Source organism: Megalops cyprinoides, chromosome 18 (assembly GCF_013368585.1).
Source record: "Megalops cyprinoides isolate fMegCyp1 chromosome 18, fMegCyp1.pri, whole genome shotgun sequence".
Classification (NCBI taxonomy): domain Eukaryota; kingdom Metazoa; phylum Chordata; class Actinopteri; order Elopiformes; family Megalopidae; genus Megalops; species Megalops cyprinoides.
In genome coordinates this window covers 2,856,516-2,878,287 of record NC_050600.1, presented here as the reverse complement: position 1 = coordinate 2,878,287, position 21,772 = coordinate 2,856,516, and the positions used below count along the sequence as shown (strand labels likewise).

Here is a 21,772-nt window from a genome sequence, read left to right as displayed (position 1 = left end):
CTAATAAGCGCTATTAGATTTCCCGCAGTGAGGCAAGAAAGAGCAAAGAGAGAAGAATGCAAAGTAAGAAAAAAACAGGACAAAAAACCCTTTCAAGCCGTAACCATGTGCACTTGCAACTTTTGAGAAACACGTTATTAACCATGTGAAACCTCTGACTCTGACAAAAAAAGTGGCACCGATGCCCAGCCCCACCTCCTCCAGGTCGATGCCAGCTCTACGTCCCGTGCCACGCCCAGGCTCACTGAGCGACCAGGAAACGCGCTCTGCAGGGGCCGCCAACTTCGGGAAAGTGCCACCTATCACTTTCAATGTATTCATTTCTTTCATTATTATTATTATACATGACGACACCTGGTCTACGTTACCAGACAGTCACCTAAGTCTGAAAATGGAAGGCGTGATAATGAAAACTAATACGCGGTTTGATGTAACAATGACGGCTTTCACAGTGGCAAAAATACCCTGCCATGGTTTTAGCATCCTGATTTAGAAACACCCTGTACACAGTGCAGTGAATTCATTTTGCTAACACGCTAATGCACGTACAGTTGTAGAGCAACTAGCTAATATTGTGCCAGCAGCAGGATGTGCAGACTGGCAGGTATTTTCTCTATAACCTGAGGGCTCACAGGTTGTGAAATCCCCTCTGTGAGAGAGACAGGTCTTTACACAGGCATGAGACTTCATGAAACCGGACACGCATCCGTGTTCAGATGGATTTTTCACCATGAAAAAACAACAGTTTGAAGTAAATATTTATGGAACGCTATCCTCTGTCCTAACTGTCAATGAAATGACAAAGCAAAGCAGAAGAGACCGCAGATACACATACACATACATAATCTATAGACAAAACTTGAACATCTCTGAAACAAACTGACAAGTTTGCATGCATGAAAATGAAATGAAAACTGAGCTTTTTGGACATGCTGATCAGCTTTATGTTAGGCATAAAACAGTGGAAGGCGGAACCCGTGCCCATTGAGAAGAAACCCGTGCCCACTGTGACATTGTTGGGGGCTTATTAACTTTTGGGTTTGTCTATTTGGCTATGGGTCTTCGAGCCTTTATTAAAATGAAGGGAGTACTGTAATCCAGCTCACATCAGAACATAGTGGCCAAAAACCTGGCTCCCTCTGCCAAGAAGCGCAAACTGCTCTGAAAATAGACATTCCAGCATAACAATGATCTTCCACACCTCACTCAAATCCAGTCAGACTTCCATGGTTCAAGGTCAAGAGGGCAGCTCACAAATGAAACCCAAAAAATTCCCGGAATAATCAAAAAACCAGACTCAAGACTTCTACAGCCTCATAAAACACTGCAGTATAATCCATGCCAAAGGACGACTTCCAAAATACTAATTGCAGGGAGGTGAATAAAAGGAACCCTTTCTGGAATAAAATCCATTCATTGTGAATCTGAATTTGCTGAGTGCAAAGCTATTAAAATGAATGTATAACATTTTAAGCAGAAAACAATTCAATATTTTTTTCTTTTATAGATTACTTTTGTACCCATTTAGGTAGGGGCTATGAATTAACATGGAGCATACTGTATCAGTACGTGCTGCTGTCTTTTATTAGCTTTTTTTTTTTTTACTTCTTACACAGCATAACGTGTTACTTTGAGCCACTGTTGGTCTGAAAAGGCTGAGCAAGGCCTGAGCCGGGCCTGTGTGTGGGGAGGTGAGGGGTAATTTCTCCCCGCCCGCCCGGCCGCGCGCTCTTTCTCTCTCTGCAGGAGTCAGCGCTCGGCGGTGTCCCCGGAGTTTCTGCCTCTCCGGCGCGGGCGGCTGCCCTCGGGGCTGTGACAGTTGTCAGCTGCGATTGCTCCGTGTCCCGGAGACCGCTTTGATGTGACTCCCACAGTCACGTCTGCACGGAGAGAACAGAAGCCTCAAGGCTACGCTGGCTGGCGGGGTGTGTGTGTGTGTGTGTGTGTGTGTGTGTGTGTGGGGGAGGGGGGGTGGAGGGAGAACCAGAACACTGCTGAAAAGTGCCACAGTGCAGACGGTTCAGTTCTCTGTCTGGGATTTGAAACCGCAGTGCGTGGCAAACATGCAGCTTAAACAAGATACACTGCATGGATGGACGTGTGTTTACCAGTGTGTTAGTAGATGGACACGAGTTCTCAATATACAACGGTGCGTCAGAGCTCTTTAGTCAAGAGGCTGCTAATGCAGGCTCAATGATGGAGGGAGTGAAACTCAAGGGAAGGATGCCCCGCTCAAAATGCTGTTCCTGTGTCTGGGAGCACATTTCGCCCCCCCGACCCCCCGCAACTTGTACGGTACTTCCATTCCATTCTACTTTTGTTTTATTGACGTAAACAAGGGGATCTGAATAAAACAGGAAGCTGCGATGGAGGCAACCCCAAACTGTCACGGGCTGTTTGGCGATGGCTGTTTGACTGATGGAGGAGGCTACCTCTGTGACAGCCCCGTGCTGTCAGTATCCGGGGACGACACATCGCCGCGGGTCCTACATCTGTTGTCTTCCGCGAAGCTGGCGTCATCAGCAGCCCTTACTTATTTTCATCTTGTCTGTCGTTTCGATAGCGGGGCGGTTAGCGTGTCCGATGGCATGTTAGTGACGGGCTACTTATTTGCCTACTTGTCATAATCTGTCTAACTGGCATTCAGCCAGGTATCTTACCAAACAACAAATAATAAAGATTTTAGAGAAAAAAAAAAAAAAATTCACAATATAAAATCAAAGTCAACTCCCAAACTAGTTTACCAAAATATAAATGGCTGGAACTCCAACATCACAACTCTGTCGTTGCTACTAACTACGATGTAGGTATGTAGCTGGCAAGGATCAGTTGCATGTTTGAGGGAGATTATGTTTGTTTTATTGTGTATTTGCAGGTAGTTAAAGGTGTACCTGAGGGCAGGCATGTTAGGAGAGAGTGAGAGGAATCTTTTAGAGGATATCCAGAGCTGTTTTGATGGCATTCAGAAGCAAGCCTGGGGGCAGTGTGTTCTTCAGGTGCATTTCATTCCAAACTTCACTGAAAGGTAGACCCACACTTTCATATAGCCAGGGCATTAATCTGTGCCATGCAGGGGGTCCAGCCAATGCAGTTAATTTGCATAAACACTGCATCTGTGTACAAAACCATCTCATTCCAGAGACAGAGACATAGACAGGACAGAAAAAGAGAAAGGGAAAGAGAGTGAGAGGAACAAATATAAGGAGAAAAAAAGAGCTAGAAAAGGACATGAGGGAGAGACAGAGAGAGAGAGAGACAGGAGACCGAGACACTTGAACATTGCGTAAGAGATTGACTGGGAGAGGAAGAGGGAGACAGAGAAATTTGGTGAAAAAAAGAGATGGGTAGAAAGATCAAAGTATGTGAGAAAGAGAGAGAGAGAGAGAGATGGAGAGAGAGAAAGGAGAGAGAGAAAGGAAAGAGGGACAGGTTTGTCATCTGTTTCGCTGGCCAGCTCTCACTCTAAACCCTGATTCCATTTCGATCGGCCTGCACTCCCAGAAATTGCTCATTTGCATTTTAATCATTTTAATCATTCTGAAATCAATTCCACACCCTAGGGTTTATTTTTCCGAGCGTGACTCGGTTGCACGCACTTCATCAATAAATTATTAAGCACTTCATAGCCCAAATACCCCCGCTGCAGATTTCTCCTTCGAACCCGAATTCATAAGCGTAGTGTGATCTGCAAGCGGTCCAGCTTTCAAATTTAACAGCAGAATTAAGCTGACAGGAGATTAAAAGCGAGGAGGAGGCTCCGCGGCATCCGATCATTGTGTATCTCTGCAGTCACGGCTTGTTTGGGGGAGGTGCACACACAGTCACGGACACTCGTACGACAGGCGTTTGGAAAGAAGAGCAGAGGGCATAAAGGCTTATCGTCATATACCCACAACAAAACATGGACCTGCGGAGGTCTTCAGGCACTCCTCCAGCAGCTTCATCCTCAGCCGCTGAAGATCGGGGCTGTCCCACTCCTCCTGGTCTATTCCCCAGTACAGGTCCACCACCTGGGAGACAACAGAAGCAGGGTCAGTGTCTCAGCGCAATCACAGAGTCACCGAGTCAGAGAGTCACACAGCACAATCAGGGAGTCACCGAGTCAGAGAGTCACACAGCACAATCAGGGAGTCACCGAGTCAGAGAGTCACACAGCACAATCAGGGAGTCACCGAGTCAGAGAGTCACACAGCACAATCAGGGAGTCACCGAGTCAGAGAGTCACACAGCACAATCAGGGAGTCACCGAGTCAGAGAGTCACACAGCACAATCAGGGAGTCACCGAGTCAGAGAGTCACACAGCACAATCAGGGAGTCACCGAGTCAGAGAGTCACACAGCACAATCCCAGAGTCAGTGCACCAGGGTGTCACACAGCATGGTCATACAGTCACTGTGAGAGAGAATTGTATTAAAATTGTAATAAAATGGTCACTGCCTTAGGGTGGTCGCCCCACACAATCAGGGTAACTGCAACAAAATTCATCTTCACTTTTAAGAGAAGTGAATTTTAAGTTCACCTTTGTGGTTGGACTCTTTAATAATTAATGTCAATAAAATAAATAAAATAAAATAAATACAGAATTAAAAAAAAAATCAGGGCATTAACAGCCACAATCAGGATCGCTACTTGGCAGACAAATATTAAAATCAGGGTCAGTTCCCGAGAATCTCCACATTTAGAGCCAACACGGGCCAGTCAGGGTCACTGTGTGGGAGAGAGGCTTTGCAATCAAGGCAACACACACAATAAAATCAGAAATGTGTGTACATGAGTACATGGCGCAAGATCAAACCAAGGCACACAGTGGGCTTAATGAGAGTGACCTGGACATGTATTTTTATAAGATGTATTGTGAAAGATGTTTTGAGCAGAGTCGAGTGATGCTGCAGTAAAATTACAGTAAGTACGGGTGTCTTTGGGCCCCTGAAAGCGGCAGAGAAGCCGTCCCTGATCGAGGTGTCTAATCATCCTCTGAAACAAGGTGGCCCCATCTCAATGAGGCTGTGGCATTCAGCGCACATTGTAATCGTTTTAGCGCTCAATCCTCCCACAAAAGGCATCAGGAACCTCATTCCAGGCCTCTTTTTTCCTGTAGATTCCCTCATTTGAAGGAAGGACATGCTTTCATTGCAGGCCGAAATAATCGCTGAGAGAGGCCTATAAAAAAATCCCACACACATCACATTAGCACTCCAAAAGAAAGGCTGCAAAGAAAGGACGGAACTCAGGCAAAGGGACAGACAGGATACAAAGAACCCATTTTAATATCAAATTCTATTCTTCCCAAGCTCCTTTTTAGTTTTATTAGGGATTATTTATGACGGGACGTCTGGGCCCTCTGTGGTGATTCATTGTAAAGACAGGGACTCTGTGCGGGTCTCAGCTCTGTGCTAAATGAGATCTGATTGCAGGGGAAGTCAGGGGAGTGGTGCTGCAAATCACTGCAGTAACCTGCATCTCGTTCTGGACTCCTTGCAAACCCACCCTTTCGAGATATGTGCTGCCAGTCAAATGGTGTCCGTCGGTAGCACTCAGTCTGTTTGAAATTCATTTCCAAAATCCTCTCACGGAGCGCGGGACAGTGGATCGAGACAACGCTTGCAAATGAAGCTGCCGCTGCGAAAAACGCCTCCTGCGAAGCAACGCTCACAATCCGCTGCTATTGCTTGGATGATTAAAACAAAGAGCGGGCTGCTGAGGAAATTTCCTCTTCGACGGCGCATGGCACGTCTCCCATGGACAAAATTAATACACCAGAACTTATAGATGTGTCTGTCTGACGATGCCATTTGTTGCAGTCACACCCCTGGGAGGTTTTCCTCGGAGGAACGTGGGAGCGTCTTTGCACTTTAAGAGTGCAGAGATGCAGTTTTCACTTGCAGTTACTGCATGACCCAGACTGGGATTAAAGCTGGCAAGATTGGTTGGAATATGGTGTAACCTCTCTGGCAGCTGAATCCAGTCCATGGTAAGAAGAGCCCTGTACGGACAGTTCATCCAGATTCCAATGCCCACAATCTAATGCTCAAATGCCCACAATTTCACATGGAAGCTTAAATAAAGACAATCTAAATCCTGAAAAGGAAAAAAAAAAACTAAAACCTACACTTAACTATCAAGTCTGATCCAAGGTTTGTACAATGCTTATTTTCCAGGGCGAACTATTAATATGTGAAAGCACAACTGTGCCATTCAGAAAGGTGTTGAAAAAGCATTGAAAAAGATGTGGGATAGGATAATCTGCACCAGATAAACATGCCTTCTTCACATCAAGTCACCTGAACTCTGGTCAATACAGCCGTCATATTTGTGGTTAGCCTGTTAAACTAACCTACACCTCAGGCAAGTCAATACAAGCGCAAATAGTGACAGTCACCATGCCGTTTTCTTGAGGATGTTTAAAGTTTAAGCATTGTTCTTCACAGAGCTGCCAACGCTGACCTGAAGCTTCCTAAAATCTGCGCAGAGAGGAGAAATCTGCAGTGTAACACTACAGTGCGTCAGAGCAGAGCTGATAAAGGAGCCGTCTGGCAACCCAGAGACCTGCACTGCAGCCGCACACGCTCTCCTCCCCTGAAGCCAGGGCACCTCACACGGCCTTCGAGCACGAGTGTCGCTGGCTCTGATTCTGTCTTGGGATCACCTCCGACACCAGCGACTCTGAGGAGAGGGGGGGGTCGTTCTGAACCCGATTCTGAACGATGTTCGCGCCAGAGTTCTGTTAGTGACAGAATCAGTGGAATAAAAGGGCTCTCCTGAAATCAGCCTCTGTTAATGCGACCAAATTAGCTCTGTTAGGGATTAGGGGGGTGGTCTTCATCTTTATTTACAGGTTTGGGGGTGTGGTCTTTCGGTATGACTGACAGGTCAAGAAGAGTGGTGTTTACACTGAGAAACTCAGCAGGAGGAGTGGCCTTAAGAATTCTGGCAGGGCTACGGGGAGTGGTCTTGACTTGGATTGGCCAGAGTTGGGGCGTGGCCTTCACAGTGCAGGCACGGCAGTGGGAGCGGTCTTTGATGTGCTCTTTGACTGGCAGGGCATGGGAGGACTGCTGTGTGCTTGGCTCGGCAGGCAGGAGCTTGCAGGACACGGCGTTATCACAGCGTGACTGGTGCTCGCCTTTCAGCACAATGTGACTCTGTGACTCTGCCAGTCACAAGAGACGATGCTGCAGGGTGCAGTGTGATGAGTGGCAAGCCCTTACCTCCCCCACACCGCCGCAGGCGTTTCCAACAGCAGGGAGCTGTGGAATGGAGGCCGATTTTCAAGAACAACAACAACAACAACAACAACAAAATCCATCAGTGTTAAAAACCGCTGTACTTAGTTTCAGTTCCAAAGCTATAGCAAATTGTGTCCGTTGTGTTTGGAATGAGTTCAGTTTTCTTACTCACTTTCAACAGCCACTGCTTGTGATCGCAAACATGCAACAGATTATTATTATTATTATTATTATTATTGTTATTACTGTTGTTATAGTTATTGTTATTATTATTTTGGCTGATCTCCCTGCTAAGGGTGCATCTCAAGGCAACATGCATTACAGGATGAGGCAACAGCTACTGCATCTAAAGAGGTTTTATTCAGCAAGGCAGAATAGATGCAGAACTGCATGATTAAAATCAAAAACAAACCCAGACATTAGTTAATAGCGGCCTCATGGGTGAGGTGCCAGTAATTTAATTTCAGCAAGAGGCCTGAGAGCGGATTGGCTGAGCCACACAAGAGGACGGGATCTGAGGCCAGATATCTGCCTCCTCGAGGCTGCGGAGGGAAAACCATGCTCAGACCGGGAGTCACGATGAGGGATGTGAACACGAGCCTCTGATTCCCAGAGATGCCTCACGCTCGCAGTTTAACAACGGGAATTCGCCACCTGGATAGGCTTGTTTTTCGCTCTTGCGCAATTTTGGAGGGGGGGGGTCATGCCAATCACTTGTGGAAGCTGGCCCCATGTCCCCACTGATACAGATGCTTATCCCGGTTTCTGGGGCGCAACACACCAAAGAATGGGCAAAGGAGACGATCCGTTCGAAGTAAACTCCTGTGTTTGCACTGTGATGGATTTAGGACTGAAATGCTTAATATAATTACTTATTAATATGTTACCTGTTATTATATATTTTAATATGCTATATTAAAACACAATATATTAAATATTAGGACTTACTGGAGCTCGGATTTACTATTCTCTTTTCCAGGCACTGCAATCGTAATCTGGCAGTATAAAAAAGAAAAAAATAATAATTGTGGTGTTTTTAACACCACTTCTTCAATTTAATGTCAAATCTTAGCATCACAAACTTGCCTCTTTCTTCAGACTGACGAGTGTATAAATTTGGGCTATCCGCTATCCGTCACAGAACCCATGGCAATTTTATCTGAAAACAAGAAAAAAAAAACCAAGATTCTTGGCATGCAGCATGCTTTTTTATGATTATATTAGTGCAATAGAATCCATCCGCCTTTTCAATTTAGCGGGGGGGGGGGGGGGGGGGGGGTGTATTTCAGGTAGTGTGCAGGGTTCTGTTTGACCTCTGTGGGGAGAGGTGTGAGAGCCTCGGAGCTTGGTCTCGGGGGACGCAGGCCGACGCCGGCTGAGCGGGAGGGGATATATGGCTTCATCAGTCCTTCCTGGCAGGTGGAGAGGCGCGCGTGCACAACAGCGAACCTTCAGAACTGCGAGGGGAGACGTCTCAGACAAAACCGCTGCCGCTATAAACCAGAGCTCGCTCCGAGTTGTCATAGCGATGCTGTAAATCGCTCAAAACCCCGGCAAATGGATGATCGATACCCCCGAAGACCAGATACGGAAACGCCTCAATTCTGAACGGCCTCCACACAAACACAAAGGGGCCTTTCGCTCTCTCAGTAAGTGCTTTAACTGTTCCCAGAGGAATGGGCACAGGGCTACGATCAGAAGGATTATTCTCACATTCATCCCTTCTTCTCCTCTTCTCTCTCTTTCACCTTTTTACTTTCTCTCTCTCTCTCTTTCTTTTCCCCACTCTTTCCCTCCCAAGCTTTGAGTCTCACTCTTTTTCTCTCCGCTCTCCTTGTCTTGTGATGGTGGTGAAAACACCACCTGTAGGCTTGCATAATATCTTACTGAGTAACACACCTCAGGAAGAGTTACTGTGCAGCTATAAGTGCCAATGAGGGGAAAACACACCACACTGTAAAACAGGAATCAACTGCCGGAAGATTCATTAAAACATCTGAAAGCTTGAACACGTCTCCCGATACAGCACACCGCTTCTCGGGTGAGCGCAATTCGATTTTCCACGAGAACCTCTTGGTGTGAGTGTCTGCTGACATAAAGTGCAAACCTGTTAGGTTTCCCTGCTTTCAAAGAACTGCATTATCGGAACGTTGCTTGTGGAAGCGTTTCGCAGGCAGATCAAAGAGTGCACGTCACACACAATGCTCTGGGCATACTAAGCTTCCAGCTTTGCTCTGTCTAAGAGGAAATGCATTTTGATGTCTTGCATATTTTCTTGATATTCCCTGAGAGGTTTAAGCGCTTAAAAAGAATGGGAATTTATTTACAATGTGCTCGAAAATTCGTGAGGTTACAGTCTTGCCTTCAGAATGAAATCTTAACCTCAGACATATGGGTAAACCAGGACTGGCATATTTTCCTTCTCAATTTCAAAGGCCTGGGTATTATTATTTTTTTTTTGCGTCCAAACCAACAAGCCTACATCCTGAATGGCTGTCACCTTGGGCCGACAGATAGACAAATAGAGGCGAGTGCCAACCGGCAGAAAAAGACCTGCTGTGACAGTAAGGAGAATGCCTTGATTGCTGTCTGTCTACGGCAGCTGTAGCTTCACAGTAGTGGATGTTAGATAGGGGCGCATCTATACGAGCCCTGCCGTCTCCCCTTCTGATCCCCGATCGCTGCTTCCTCTGCTATAGGGGCATCTGTGTCCACCCGAGGAGCTGAGCGTTAAAGTCGTGGTGTTTAGGCTTACGCTGTGCGTGTCGTCACAGTAACGCAGATGCCAGGACGCACTTTTAGAATCCTGACTGTTGAGGTTTAGCAAATAAACAAAGTTGCTTTTGCAAGGGGGGGAATGACAAGCATTCTGATTGAGCTGTCACAGTGCATTGAGATCAGACATCGGGTGTCATGTCACGACCAGCGTTTCTCTCTAACTTCAGAAAACAAGCACACACACACATGCACATGAGCGCGTGCACACACACACACACACACACACACACACACACACACACATGCAATCAAAATCTGGGGCCAGCTGTTAACACCCCCCTCCAACCCCCCACCCCTCAACCCCATCAACGCCTGATCCTGTTAAAGTGGAGGAATCTGTTGCGCTTTGACTTAATGAGGACGCGGCAGCGAGGGTCCCGGAGTCACGGATTTCATTACAACCCTGTCTGAAATTCTCGGGAACAGAGAGGGGGAGAATCGGGATTCTCCACGCCCGCGGTACGGCCCTGCGGCGCAGGTGGAGTGCACCTCTGGAACACTGACCGTGAGCCTGGCTCCCTGCATCAATCTGAAGGTAATGAAAATGACTGCGGAACACTTGGGGTATAGCCTATAACCCCCTCCCCCTCCAACACACGCACACACACACACACACACACACACACACACACACACACACACACTCCTTGCTCACTTCATAATTCATAAGCCATATAATCTACTGCTCTGCATCTGATGCAAGAAAAAAGCCCAACAATACCCAACTCAGTTTGGGTCTCCTGGCAGGGACAGACATGAATGCCGACATGGTGGTCAGAGATTCCCACCCCCTTATGCTGGCGGTGTGTTAATTCTTTAAAGGTGCTTCTGGAACCCTCCGTGGAGGTGTGAACCATTTGCAGCAGAATCATCGCACTTTCGCGACAAACAGGCTTTTATTATCGTCTGAAAGCCGAAGACGCCAGCGCTCGCTGTGACTCCAGGCATAGCAGCTGAAATCAGCCAACACAAATATTTGCAATGTAAATGTATTAATCAGAGCCGGGGAGAATTCACACTGATGCATCCAGAGAATCGCAGATGCGCTCCACACCACGTCACCTTGTCAGAGCCAGATCAAACTGCATTTAACAAGCGTGAACTGTTTGCTCTTCAGGCTTTGTATGCCTGAACATCATGAGGTTGGAGGGTTCAATCCAAGCTCTGTAATACAGAGAACAGCAGTGTGGCGTAGCAGTCAGGGAAAATAATCAGGAGGTTTCACGTTCAAATCCCAGGGGAAGTAATGCAAAGTACCTGAAGTTCTTCGTGTAAATATCCTGCTGTGAGAATGGACAGTATGTAAAAGCCTATGATACGTATGTGGCCTTGGATAAGCACACAAATAAGCTGGGTATTAAAGAGCTTTAGCCTCTGAAGTAATGACACATGTGCGAGCTTGTTACTTCAGCATGCAGAAACTGGCTCCTGAGAATGGAGATGATCCAACCATATGAGCAGTCATGTGTCCAAGCCATTTGCAAACTGTTTGTCAAATGCACACACACACACACACACACACACACACACACACACACACACGCATACACGCACACACACACACACACACACACACACACACACACACACACACACACACACACACCTGCACACACACACACACACACACACACACACAAAATCCCACATCAAAGGAAAGGAAAACATCCGTGACTACTGTATGTATAAAAGTTAGAGGAGGGTGTCTTTTTGGAATAGATTATTCCATATTGCGTCATATATTGCATCCTAGTTTAACTGTCATCAGCTATAAAGAAGGTAAACTGATGCAGATACACCAGAGAGCATCAATCCTCTTCTCTGCTCACATCAAAAGTTTGATTTAACCTATCAGTAACACTGTGAATATAATGCAGATTATGATGCATACCCCTCAGTTTGTGCTCTGTTGTTATTATTATCTTTAGTAGATTGCTTAGCAGAAACTCTAAATCACGGTAACTTACACAGGTGACATTTAGACATCCTTCCTTTAAATGGCCTGAGCATTTGCCACAGACATTCGGGTTACGCACTTTTCCCCAAGGATGCAAAACAACACTTCACCTGGAATTTAAACCTAAAATGTTCTGGTTACAAGCCCAGCTCTTCAACAGATGGTGCCCTATAGCATAATTCAGAACATCCATGGATTTACAAAACACCAAAAAGCCAGGAGGGAAACGGTGACATCAGAAACATTTTACATCATGGCTAATAAAACCTTAACTACACATACAACACATATAATGTCTCTGCTGCCATTGGCTGGACAGTGCATACTATGATTGGCTCAGTTCTGTGATTGGCTGTGGAATGCAGTTGGAGGAAAAGTTACAATTGGCTTTGCGAATTTTCAGTGTCTTGCAACGTATGTTTCTAGAAAAAAATTTCTATTAATTGACAATTTAAGATATTGCTAAAAATGCATCTTTAAAAAAATATGAAACAAGATATGAATGAAACAATGGACTGGTTAAGCAGGATGAACAGAGAGCAAGTGCTTGGGACAAAAAGAAATTCAAGCTTCCTTACCTGGAATTCAATGCCATAGTTCTCCCGGCAGAAGTCGCGTAATTTGGGATAGACGTGCTCCTTCAGAGCATTCCTCTCTGCCTCTGTGTCTGCAGTGAAAAGCAGGGCACCACAGCGGTCGTTATGCAGACATCGATAATGCACAGCCTATCACAAAGCATTCAGGCGCGAGGGCAATCACTGCGCTTATTGTAATTGCTAACGATTGGAGACAAGGCCACGGAGGAATACAGGAGGCCCTTGCTATTCACCAGGAACATGTTTCTGAAGCACCCTACAAATGGGAAAACCCTGAATACTGTTCTGATAACACAGACTTATTTGCAAAGAGGGATTTCCTCAATGAAAAAAAAAATAATAATGCAATAACCATGCGATTAATACGCAGTAATATTTCAATAAACATGTGTATTATGTGAAATAACTATAAGACTGTAGAAACCGGAACAGCCCAGGAACAGAATGACAAGGGCCCTTTGTACAGAACTTTCCTAATTATGACCCAGATCGGCCAGCATAGACTAACACTGCACACAGTTAAAATATATGCTCTGCTAATGTTAACAGGGCAGACTAATGCTTAAATATGCATGTGAGACAGAGGAACATAGTTACACAGCTAAGGAATAGAGAACTTCCTTGAGTCAAGGGTAAAGGCTGGAACAAAGGGTCACAGAGTTCACCTGTTAGGGTAAATACCAATTCATGAACATGTGATTGTGTAATCTTGACCTCTGAATGAACATGGGGTATTCACAGCTGCACTGAGTGATGCTTTGTGGCTTTAAAAATGTTCTTAGATTTGAAGATTTAACACTATAAAGCATCAATATTTTAAAAGTCTTCATAATGGCCAGCTTTCACATTGTTCCCCTCTCCAATGTGGCTTTGAAGGGTTTTAAAATAAAAGGGTTTTAAAATTCTTAGACCCAAACATTTAATGCTATTAAGCATCAATCAGGCAGCAAATGAACCACAGACCCCAGAACAGAGTGTGTTGTGGCAAAAGAAGCCACGGAAATCTAAACAAAATTCTGTGCATTTTGGTACAGCATGGCGTTCTTTCAATTGTGGTGTCTTATATGGACAAACACACGTGACAGAATAACCTGGTGTTCTAAAGTCACAGCAGATTCCATCATTGTTAAAGTCAGGCATTGCAATTTGAACAAAATGACAGTTAAGCTTTTTTTTTTAATTTTAAACACTTTTTCCCCTTTTAATCCGCTAACTCTTGGCATCTTGATCTGTACATGAGGCGTATCTCACCACGGCAAGCCCTGAACTCTTGCAGCAGTGCTGGGCCACCAAAATTAGCTTTGATACAGTACCATCCCACACCGCCACTCACTGCCTGCTAGGGAAATATAAGTGATTTATTTATGTGTTATTTAGATCAAATGTTCCTAATCCATCATTGATATATGCAGGTAATGTTATGGTTACACTGGCCTGGTGGGCGTAAGCTCTAAGTCTTGCGGGTGAACATTGAAAAGGCATGACCTGGCAGCTGCAATGCCCCGATTCAGCAGGTTTCAACCTGAAGTCATAATTTCAGCACCAGTGCCATTCAATTCTACTGCAATGCACTGTTCCCTTAACATTCAGTGACACATTAATGCAAGTATTGCTGTACATAGTAGTCACATCTCACTTTATATCCTTCCGAGTTCAGCAAACTAGCAGTATAAGAATCTAACAGAAAATGTATTACTTGCCTAAATGTGTTGAGCAGTTTAGAGTAGGACACAGCTGAATGTCCCCTGCCTTAAGTCTCTCTGTCAGTTGTACGTATTGTTTTGCACTTACAGGTCAATCTAGGCACACATTTGTAATCTCAGCACTACGTGTAACACTGACGCTCCTTCATGTGTGGTTAGTGGTGTCCTGTTTGTGCAACTTTTCATGCTACTTTATTAGATGCACCGTGTGAGACGCTCTGGACTATTGCCAAATGACAATAATGTAATTTCTGTCTGTACTGGTCCCTTAGTGGTGGAATGAACTCCCCACGGGGCTTAGGACAGCGGAATCACTGGCCATCTTCTGACAAATGATGTTGTACCGCATCATTTGTCTCATAGCGGTGCCACACCTCACGTTCACACCGCTTTGCATTTAGGCGTGTGTTGAAAACGGACAGCTTTCGCTGCTCTCCTCCCTCTGTATCATTCATTCTTTTGGTCTCTGTTTGGCTCTCGCCACAGTCTCTCTCGCTCTATCCTAGGGTTACCATAATGGGATAGGACAGGCCCTGCTCCCACCCCCCCCCCCCCCCCCCCTTTCCTGCCTCTCTCTCGGGGTAGAGGGTGAAGGGCGGGTACAGTTAAAAACAGAGCCCGCCCAGGGGTGTCAAGAGTGGCTGGGTGAGGGGTGAGGGGGGGGTCATTCCCGGGAAGAGTGCTCAGAGTAGTGTACCGCAGACTGTCCCTGACTTCTGACAGCCACATAGGAAAATTGCCTCTGGGGTGAACGAACCCCCCCCCCCCCCCCCCCCCCCCCCCCCCCACACACACACACACACACACACACACACACACCCCCGCCTGGCCCATCTCAGTCCATTTCTGAGACGTCACCCGGGTTAGCGTGTTAGCGTGTTAGCGGGTTAGCGCGTTAGTGGATTAGCGCGTTAGCGTCTGTCCCCTCGTCCACAGGCTCCTGTCGCATGGCTCAGTTGGGAGGTCCGGCGTGTCTCAGGCGGTAAACAGCACGCAGCTGCTTTTGCTCTGCTGAACCGAAGGCTGCCTCCATCTGTTTTCTGCCCTTAATTTAATCCCCTTCCTGCTCTAAATGCTCACACTCGGCCTCCGCTGCACCCTGACTCTGTCCGCTCCAATCCCCCTGCCCACCCAACACACTCAGCTCAACACAGAGGCTGCACTCTGACTCTGTCCGCTCCAATCCCCCTGCCCACCCAACACACTCAGCTCAACACAGAGACTTCACATGGAGAGTCCGCCATGGCCGATTCCGGGGTAGACGTGTCCGCAAGTTGAACTCACGCCGTATGACGTGGCCGCGTTGACACACCGTACTATGAATCATTCAACACGGACCTCCTGCACTGCGCCGCGTGCAACACGGATCGCTCATGCGGAAACGAGTCTGGCCTTAATGACCGCCAGGGAGGCTGCTTCTCCACAGCGACCGAGTCATCCACGAACAGCGGGAGGAAGAGGAAGGGGAGGAAGTCACAAATATGCAACACAGGCACCTTCGCTAATGCACCATGGAGAGACGTACTGCACAGAGACATTCAGCAACGAGCCCTAGAGACAGCATGGCTCTGTGATGTGTTACGGAGGTTCTCTGCAGCATGTTGGGGAGTTCCTCCGTGTCTGACGTGTTTGCGACTTCCTTGGTGTGATGTGTTTGAGATTTTTTCAAACACACCACACAGAAAAGGTGCTAAAACGCCACACAGGAAAACTCCCCAACAAGAGCCTTATTCGCTAACACACCGTACGGAGAATGCTGCTAACAAGACCCAAAGACGCTTGCTGACTTACCACTCCCAGAAACTTGCTAACATGTCACTGAGAAAAAAAAACGCTAACAAGCCACATTCAGAAAGTCACCAACAACTCACAAGGAAGGTCACTAACAGGTCACATTGAAATTTACTAAGATGTAACACAGATAGAATCTCTTACAAAACCAGATATGTGCTACCATGTGCTACCATATCACTAACAGGCAATGAACCCTCTACAATACCATAAGCAGAGAGAAGATGACAAGCATTGGTGATCAAGCAAGAATATACAGAAAGAATACACAGACAGAAAACCATCTCCGAGTAACAGAGGAGCAGCAGTGAGTCCTCAGTTACAGAGTCCAGGGTCCCGCAGAGGAAGGGCGGAAGAGCAAAATGGAGGTTCCTACGTACGCTGCAGAGAAACCCATCTGACTCAATCACTTCCACTGAAAACAAATCTATTAAATTACAGCCACCAGTATTGCAGCCCCCTCCTGCACCCCCAGAGATGGATCCTGGAGCAGCCAAGGATTGCCATTGTCTACAGCTTTATAGATTTCATGGTTACATATTGTATATGATTGATGATGGTAATAAGAAGTCAAGGGGAATAAGAAAGGGGAAATTGACAGGCCAGAAGAATAAGAATCTCTCCACTATTTGAGTAAAAACTGGCTCACACGAGCGCATCTGCACTCAGAATACAAAGCTCTGCAATCTGTCTGAAGCACTTGCACCACATGCTCTCCTAACTGGCTTGTGATGGAGGCAGCCAGAAAGACTGAAAGCATTTCTGCATTTGTGGCATCCAGCGGTCTCACACCTGCAGGGCTGCAATGTGTTTGGGCAATGCTGTGGGCTTGTGGCCCATAATGTCCCCTGTCCTCTTACTGTGAACCAGTTTCAGATCCTGGGGCAAAAGGCTCTATATAAAACCCAAGCCTCTGTTCACATTTAGAGTATGCATCCACTCTGTGGGGGACATTATTGCTGTCAACACCTGCATGCTCTACTGCTAAGCGCTAACAGATCATCCCAATCATTATCTGCTTCTGCTGTTTTCTTATGTCATTTGAATTTGTGGTGACTGACGGAACAAGGCAGCAGTTTTTTTTTAATTGACGGACAAAAGCAACCGTGGCAAATCTTTAATGCCAGGAGGCTGCATGACATGTGGCTTTGAGGCTGAAATTAAAATTGTCAGAGTGTAAGCCTGTGTCAGAGCAATTTATTAATGTCTCCTCTCTTTCAGATTTGGCAACAGGGAGAGGTTTCAACTGATACTGTGGAGATTACGCTTTTGCAAGTGTGATGTGGGTACATTTAATGCATGTTTTCATGACTTGAGCATATTTCCTATCAAAAGTATGACATTAGCATTGCGGGGTCTTGATAATGCAACAATATCAGGAAATATTTCGCTTCACAGTTTGCTTTTGTGTCTATTTTATTTGTTTTACCTGCCAAGGCCTACACCAAGGGAGAACAAACCACAAAGCTATTGTGAAATATACATCCCAGCACAGGTTTCTTTATCCATTTGTCCACCTCTTTATGGTGCCAAACCAGGTTATCTAAACATTGATAAACAACCTCGCAGCATTCTGTGGTGAATGTACTCTGCCCTCTAGTGTCCCGGGAGGGAACTACACCGCAATAGCACTGTCGGGGGGAGGCAGAATGTGGAGTGTGTTACTTTTAAAAACACAGAAAGGCCATTAAGAGACTACACACTTCCAGCTCATTACATTTCACTACAGGATTTGCAATGATCTCTGCCTAAAACGGAGAGAGCAGAGAGCGAGTGTGATTTCAGCACCCTTAAGAGCGCGGCTCTCATCGGTAAGTGGAGCACTTGCCCTCCTCTTGTGGATGTTCCGAGCAGGAGATATCCTTGCTTTTATCCAACCCCCCCCCCCGGTCGTTCACAGTGGATTCTCAGTCTGTAAACCGCTCCTACTTCCAGGAGAGCTGGACACCGAGGTGGAAGGAGCAGGAAAAAGAAAAATCTGCGACAGGAAAGGCCAGACTCCACACGCCACGGCCATGCGAGGGACCACGCTCCTGGACAGGCCGGACATGCATGCGACGCTGCGTCATGTGTAGAGGTGTGGACAGCCAGCCAAACCATCAAGGCTCAGACCTGGCCTTCTCCTCTGAGCTTTTACACACGCCTAGGTCACATTTGGTGTTTTAATGCTTTTATCAAGCTTGTTTAACATTATAACAATAATAACTGTTATCCAACTCAAATAGATACACTTCAGTTCCATTGTACTGGAAACTGCTGGGGATAAGAGCCTCGAATAAATTAATGTAATGCAATAATAGTGATTAATAGTGTTATAGTGATTATTATTAGTTCCAGCCAAGTTTTTCAGCTTTTGTCTGAGGTGCACCTTACAGCATAAAAAAATCCGAATTTATTCCAAATTTACATTTCATATTGTATGTGTGTATGTATGCACAGCATGGACACAGAATTCCTTCGGTAAGTGAATCAGCCACATGTGAAATAAACTTGAGTGACAGGGAAAAAAAGCAGTGATGTGTGAAAATTGCTTCATTGAATACAATTTCACTTTCAACACAAGGACTACATTTTCCAACACACAGGCACTTTTTTAAAAAAAAAAAAAAAAAAATTGATTGTTAGCTGTTAGTTTTAAAAATACTTCTGAGGATTTAGCATGTTTACTCAATCAGCTTGACTCTCTCTCTCCCTCTCTCTCTCACTTCACTTCCTCTAGATTGTTCATTCCCAGTTTAGAAAGCCTATTTTTAAAAAAGCTCCCCCAGGCCTGGGTTCAGAGACTTGACTGTGTGGATGTGTTTCAGGACCTAGAGCCTCCTGTGTGACATTTGCTGAAAGTCAGTTTAAAACGTAACGGTTTTATCGCATCTCAACACAAGTTGAGATCCATCAGAATGATTCATAAAATCCATCTGATATCAAACGTCTGATGCTAAAACTAAGCCGTCAGCTCGGTACAGTTAAGATGCAAGAATAAGGCCATAAAAAATAAGTATATATACATGTCATTTTGCCATGGTGACAGAAACTGACATCAAACCAAACTACCTTGAAGCAAGTAGCCCGTCTTCACAGCGGAAAGACTCACCAGCCCTGCCGCCGCTAGATGCTAGCTACATCTGTTCCCTCTTAAGACAAATGGATTCTACACGCACCGCTATTTCGCTGATTCCCCCCAGTAATTTAATTTAACAAAGCCATTAACTGATTGTTTGGCAGCCCATCATTCCAGCCGCGGCTCCCTCCTCTCCACTGTACCTTACAGCACACATAACGGGACGTTCCGGTGGCGCGACCCGCTCACCGCCGTGCCCGTGCCAGCGGCTGCCGCTCGTGGGTTTCTGATCACCGTCCGCTTTCCTTTGCAGCAGCATGAAAGCACGACTTGATTTTATGATTTTGTGTTTTTTTTTTTTTTTTTTTTTTTACACCTGGCTGTAGGTTTGCCGATCGCGACGTCCGAATTACTGCATTGCGCGTGCTAACAGGTGTTGCAGATCCACAACGGGAACTTCCTGCAAAGGTGTCGCTGACACGGTACTGCGGTTAAAACCCGCTGCTCAGGAAGTTCTGCTGAGCCGGATCGGTTCACTGAGTTTTCGCTGCAGCGGCTTGTTTATGCTCTTACCGTCGGGGTTGGCGCTGATGAAGACCCGAACGCTCCTGCCCGTTGGTACATGGTACGGGGGGAGAGCGAGGACGTTGCCACTGAGGGCCGCCCTGCGGAGCGCGGATTCCCGGGGACAGGGCAGTCTGTTACCGACTCCAGAGGGCCACATGGACGGCGATTTCCAGCGCGACTGTAAACACAAAGAAACGCCCGAACGTTTTTATAATACATATGCAGGTTCACACACGCACACCTCAACAGACAGAGTGACACGCACGCACGCACACACACACACGCACACAAATCAAGTTAGGATAAGTGATCATCTGACAACTCCAGAGACAGCAAAGCCACGCGCTATACGGATTGTGTGTGCGGGGGGTGTTTTCAGTTTGGTGCAATTATGCCTAAAATCTCTGCATAGCATTGTGTTCAGTAATAATTTTTCATTCTTTTCGTTTTAATCGGATCCTCTGAATACAGAGGCCATGGTGTAAATCTGAACTAAAGAATATGAAGAAATCGGTTAACAATTTAGCTTTAAATCCCAGAGAAGATGTACAGATGCCTGTAGGATGCAAGAAAAACAATCGGTTAATTTAAGTACATTTCACCCTGAGAGGTTTCCGTTTCGTCGGTTTCTGCAGTCGAAATATCCTGAAACGATTGGGGAGGAAAAACCAGAAGAAATATTAAAAATAGAAGAAGCGAAAAAAAGTCAGATTGTCTTCCGATGTTCGCTGTAAACTCCCTCTGCACGGTTAAGAAACAATCTCAGCACGCATTTCAATAGACTGACTGCAGGCAAGAATAAGCTATTCACACTTAAATAAGACACTTTTTTTCCTCAATGCTCACATTAATCTTCTTCATTTAGCGCTTTCAGGAAAAAGAAAAAATCCGAGTAAGAATGATCCGAATGAAACAACAACAAAGAAATAAACGCCCATTAGAATGCTGACCAAGAATCAGCCTCGAGAGATTAAAGCAGAAAATGCCTTGCGAGCGGCGGAAGCCAGCATCCCCGGCCGCACGAGTGCTGGAGTGGGGACTCCGAATGTTCTCCTTGTGGTTGAAATAGCGGTCTTGCAGACAGGCAGCGTAATGAAAATTGCAATGGACCGCGTTCAATGAGTGACGCTCCGCTCATTCGGGTGTTATCGACGGAGGGTCCTCTATTCCACATCGCAACTTGTCTCTTATTGCACTGGGAAGCCAAGATGGGAGCGTTTTGGAGGAGGAGGGGCAGAATTAATTATCTTATCAATAAATGTACGCCTTATGCAGCACTGTGTTATTGTAAGTGCTCGGAGTTTAAGTGCATTGGATTTGTACTAAAAGTAATTGATTATATTGGATTACTGTTATGGGGGGAACGCTGAACATTTTTTTCCTAGAAAGTTTAAAATTGCTTGCAATAAACAAATGCCAGACGCTTAATTAGATTAAAAAATACCATTACAGCAATATCAGTGGGAATGCGCACAATAGCAGGTCTAAAAATCCGTCAAATAAGTGGGTGAAAATTATTCAAATTATTCAAAGTCATGCACATATTTACGCAATAGAAACATCGCACACACCGCCTACATGATCTGTAGGCTACCTTTCTTTTTAATTGACCCATCACAAGCAAAAACATCGGCGAGTAAAAAAAACTGATACAGTAATACTAATGCTTAATAGTTGTATTCGTCGTTAATACGTTTATTATAAAATATATGAATATGTTATAGATATTTTTCAACTTACAGATGTGACGATTGAGGCGGCAGTTGGGCTTTGAGCGCTGTGCCATTAGCGTGCCAGTATAAATGCCCTAGGCTGTCGATCCAGGCGCATGTGAACCCAGCATGTACTCAGCGTGTTAGAGGAAGCTGCCATTGAGATTATGTGTGCGTCCAACAGGGGGATAACCTTTATTCTCGCTCTGCGGTGAAAATCATAATCCCCTCTGCATATGAATCATACATAAACCTGCGCGCGCTTAATGGGTTGGGTATTTTGCCAAGAGACCCCCCAGCACGTTACTCTGGGGCTGCTCGAGTGCAGCTGTTAAGAATGTCTCCCATCGAATCAGCGGCACCCGCACTCTCAGTATACTGCA

At 45.8% G+C, this 21,772-nt stretch overlaps 1 protein-coding gene across 3 annotated transcripts in view; it reads right to left on the bottom strand.

Annotated features, from left to right (window-relative positions):
• Positions 1 to 21,495, bottom strand: part of LOC118792914 (NACHT and WD repeat domain-containing protein 2) — a 39,575-nt gene extending 18,080 nt beyond the window's left edge. The window contains exons 1-4 of one of the 3 annotated variants that reach the window (XM_036550756.1): positions 21,418 to 21,495; positions 19,684 to 19,855; positions 12,541 to 12,629; positions 3,894 to 4,010 (exon numbers count right to left, since the gene is read on the bottom strand). In XM_036550756.1, the coding sequence (XP_036406649.1) occupies positions 3,894 to 4,010; positions 12,541 to 12,629; positions 19,684 to 19,834 (357 nt within the window). In that variant the 5' untranslated portion in view covers positions 19,835 to 19,855; positions 21,418 to 21,495. Of the gene's footprint in view, positions 1 to 3,893; positions 4,011 to 12,540; positions 12,630 to 19,683; positions 19,877 to 20,272; positions 20,345 to 21,417 lie in introns of those variants that run through there. The other 2 variants (XM_036550757.1, XM_036550758.1) reach the window with 2 other exon arrangements.
• Between the last annotated feature and the right edge of the window lie 277 nt (positions 21,496 to 21,772).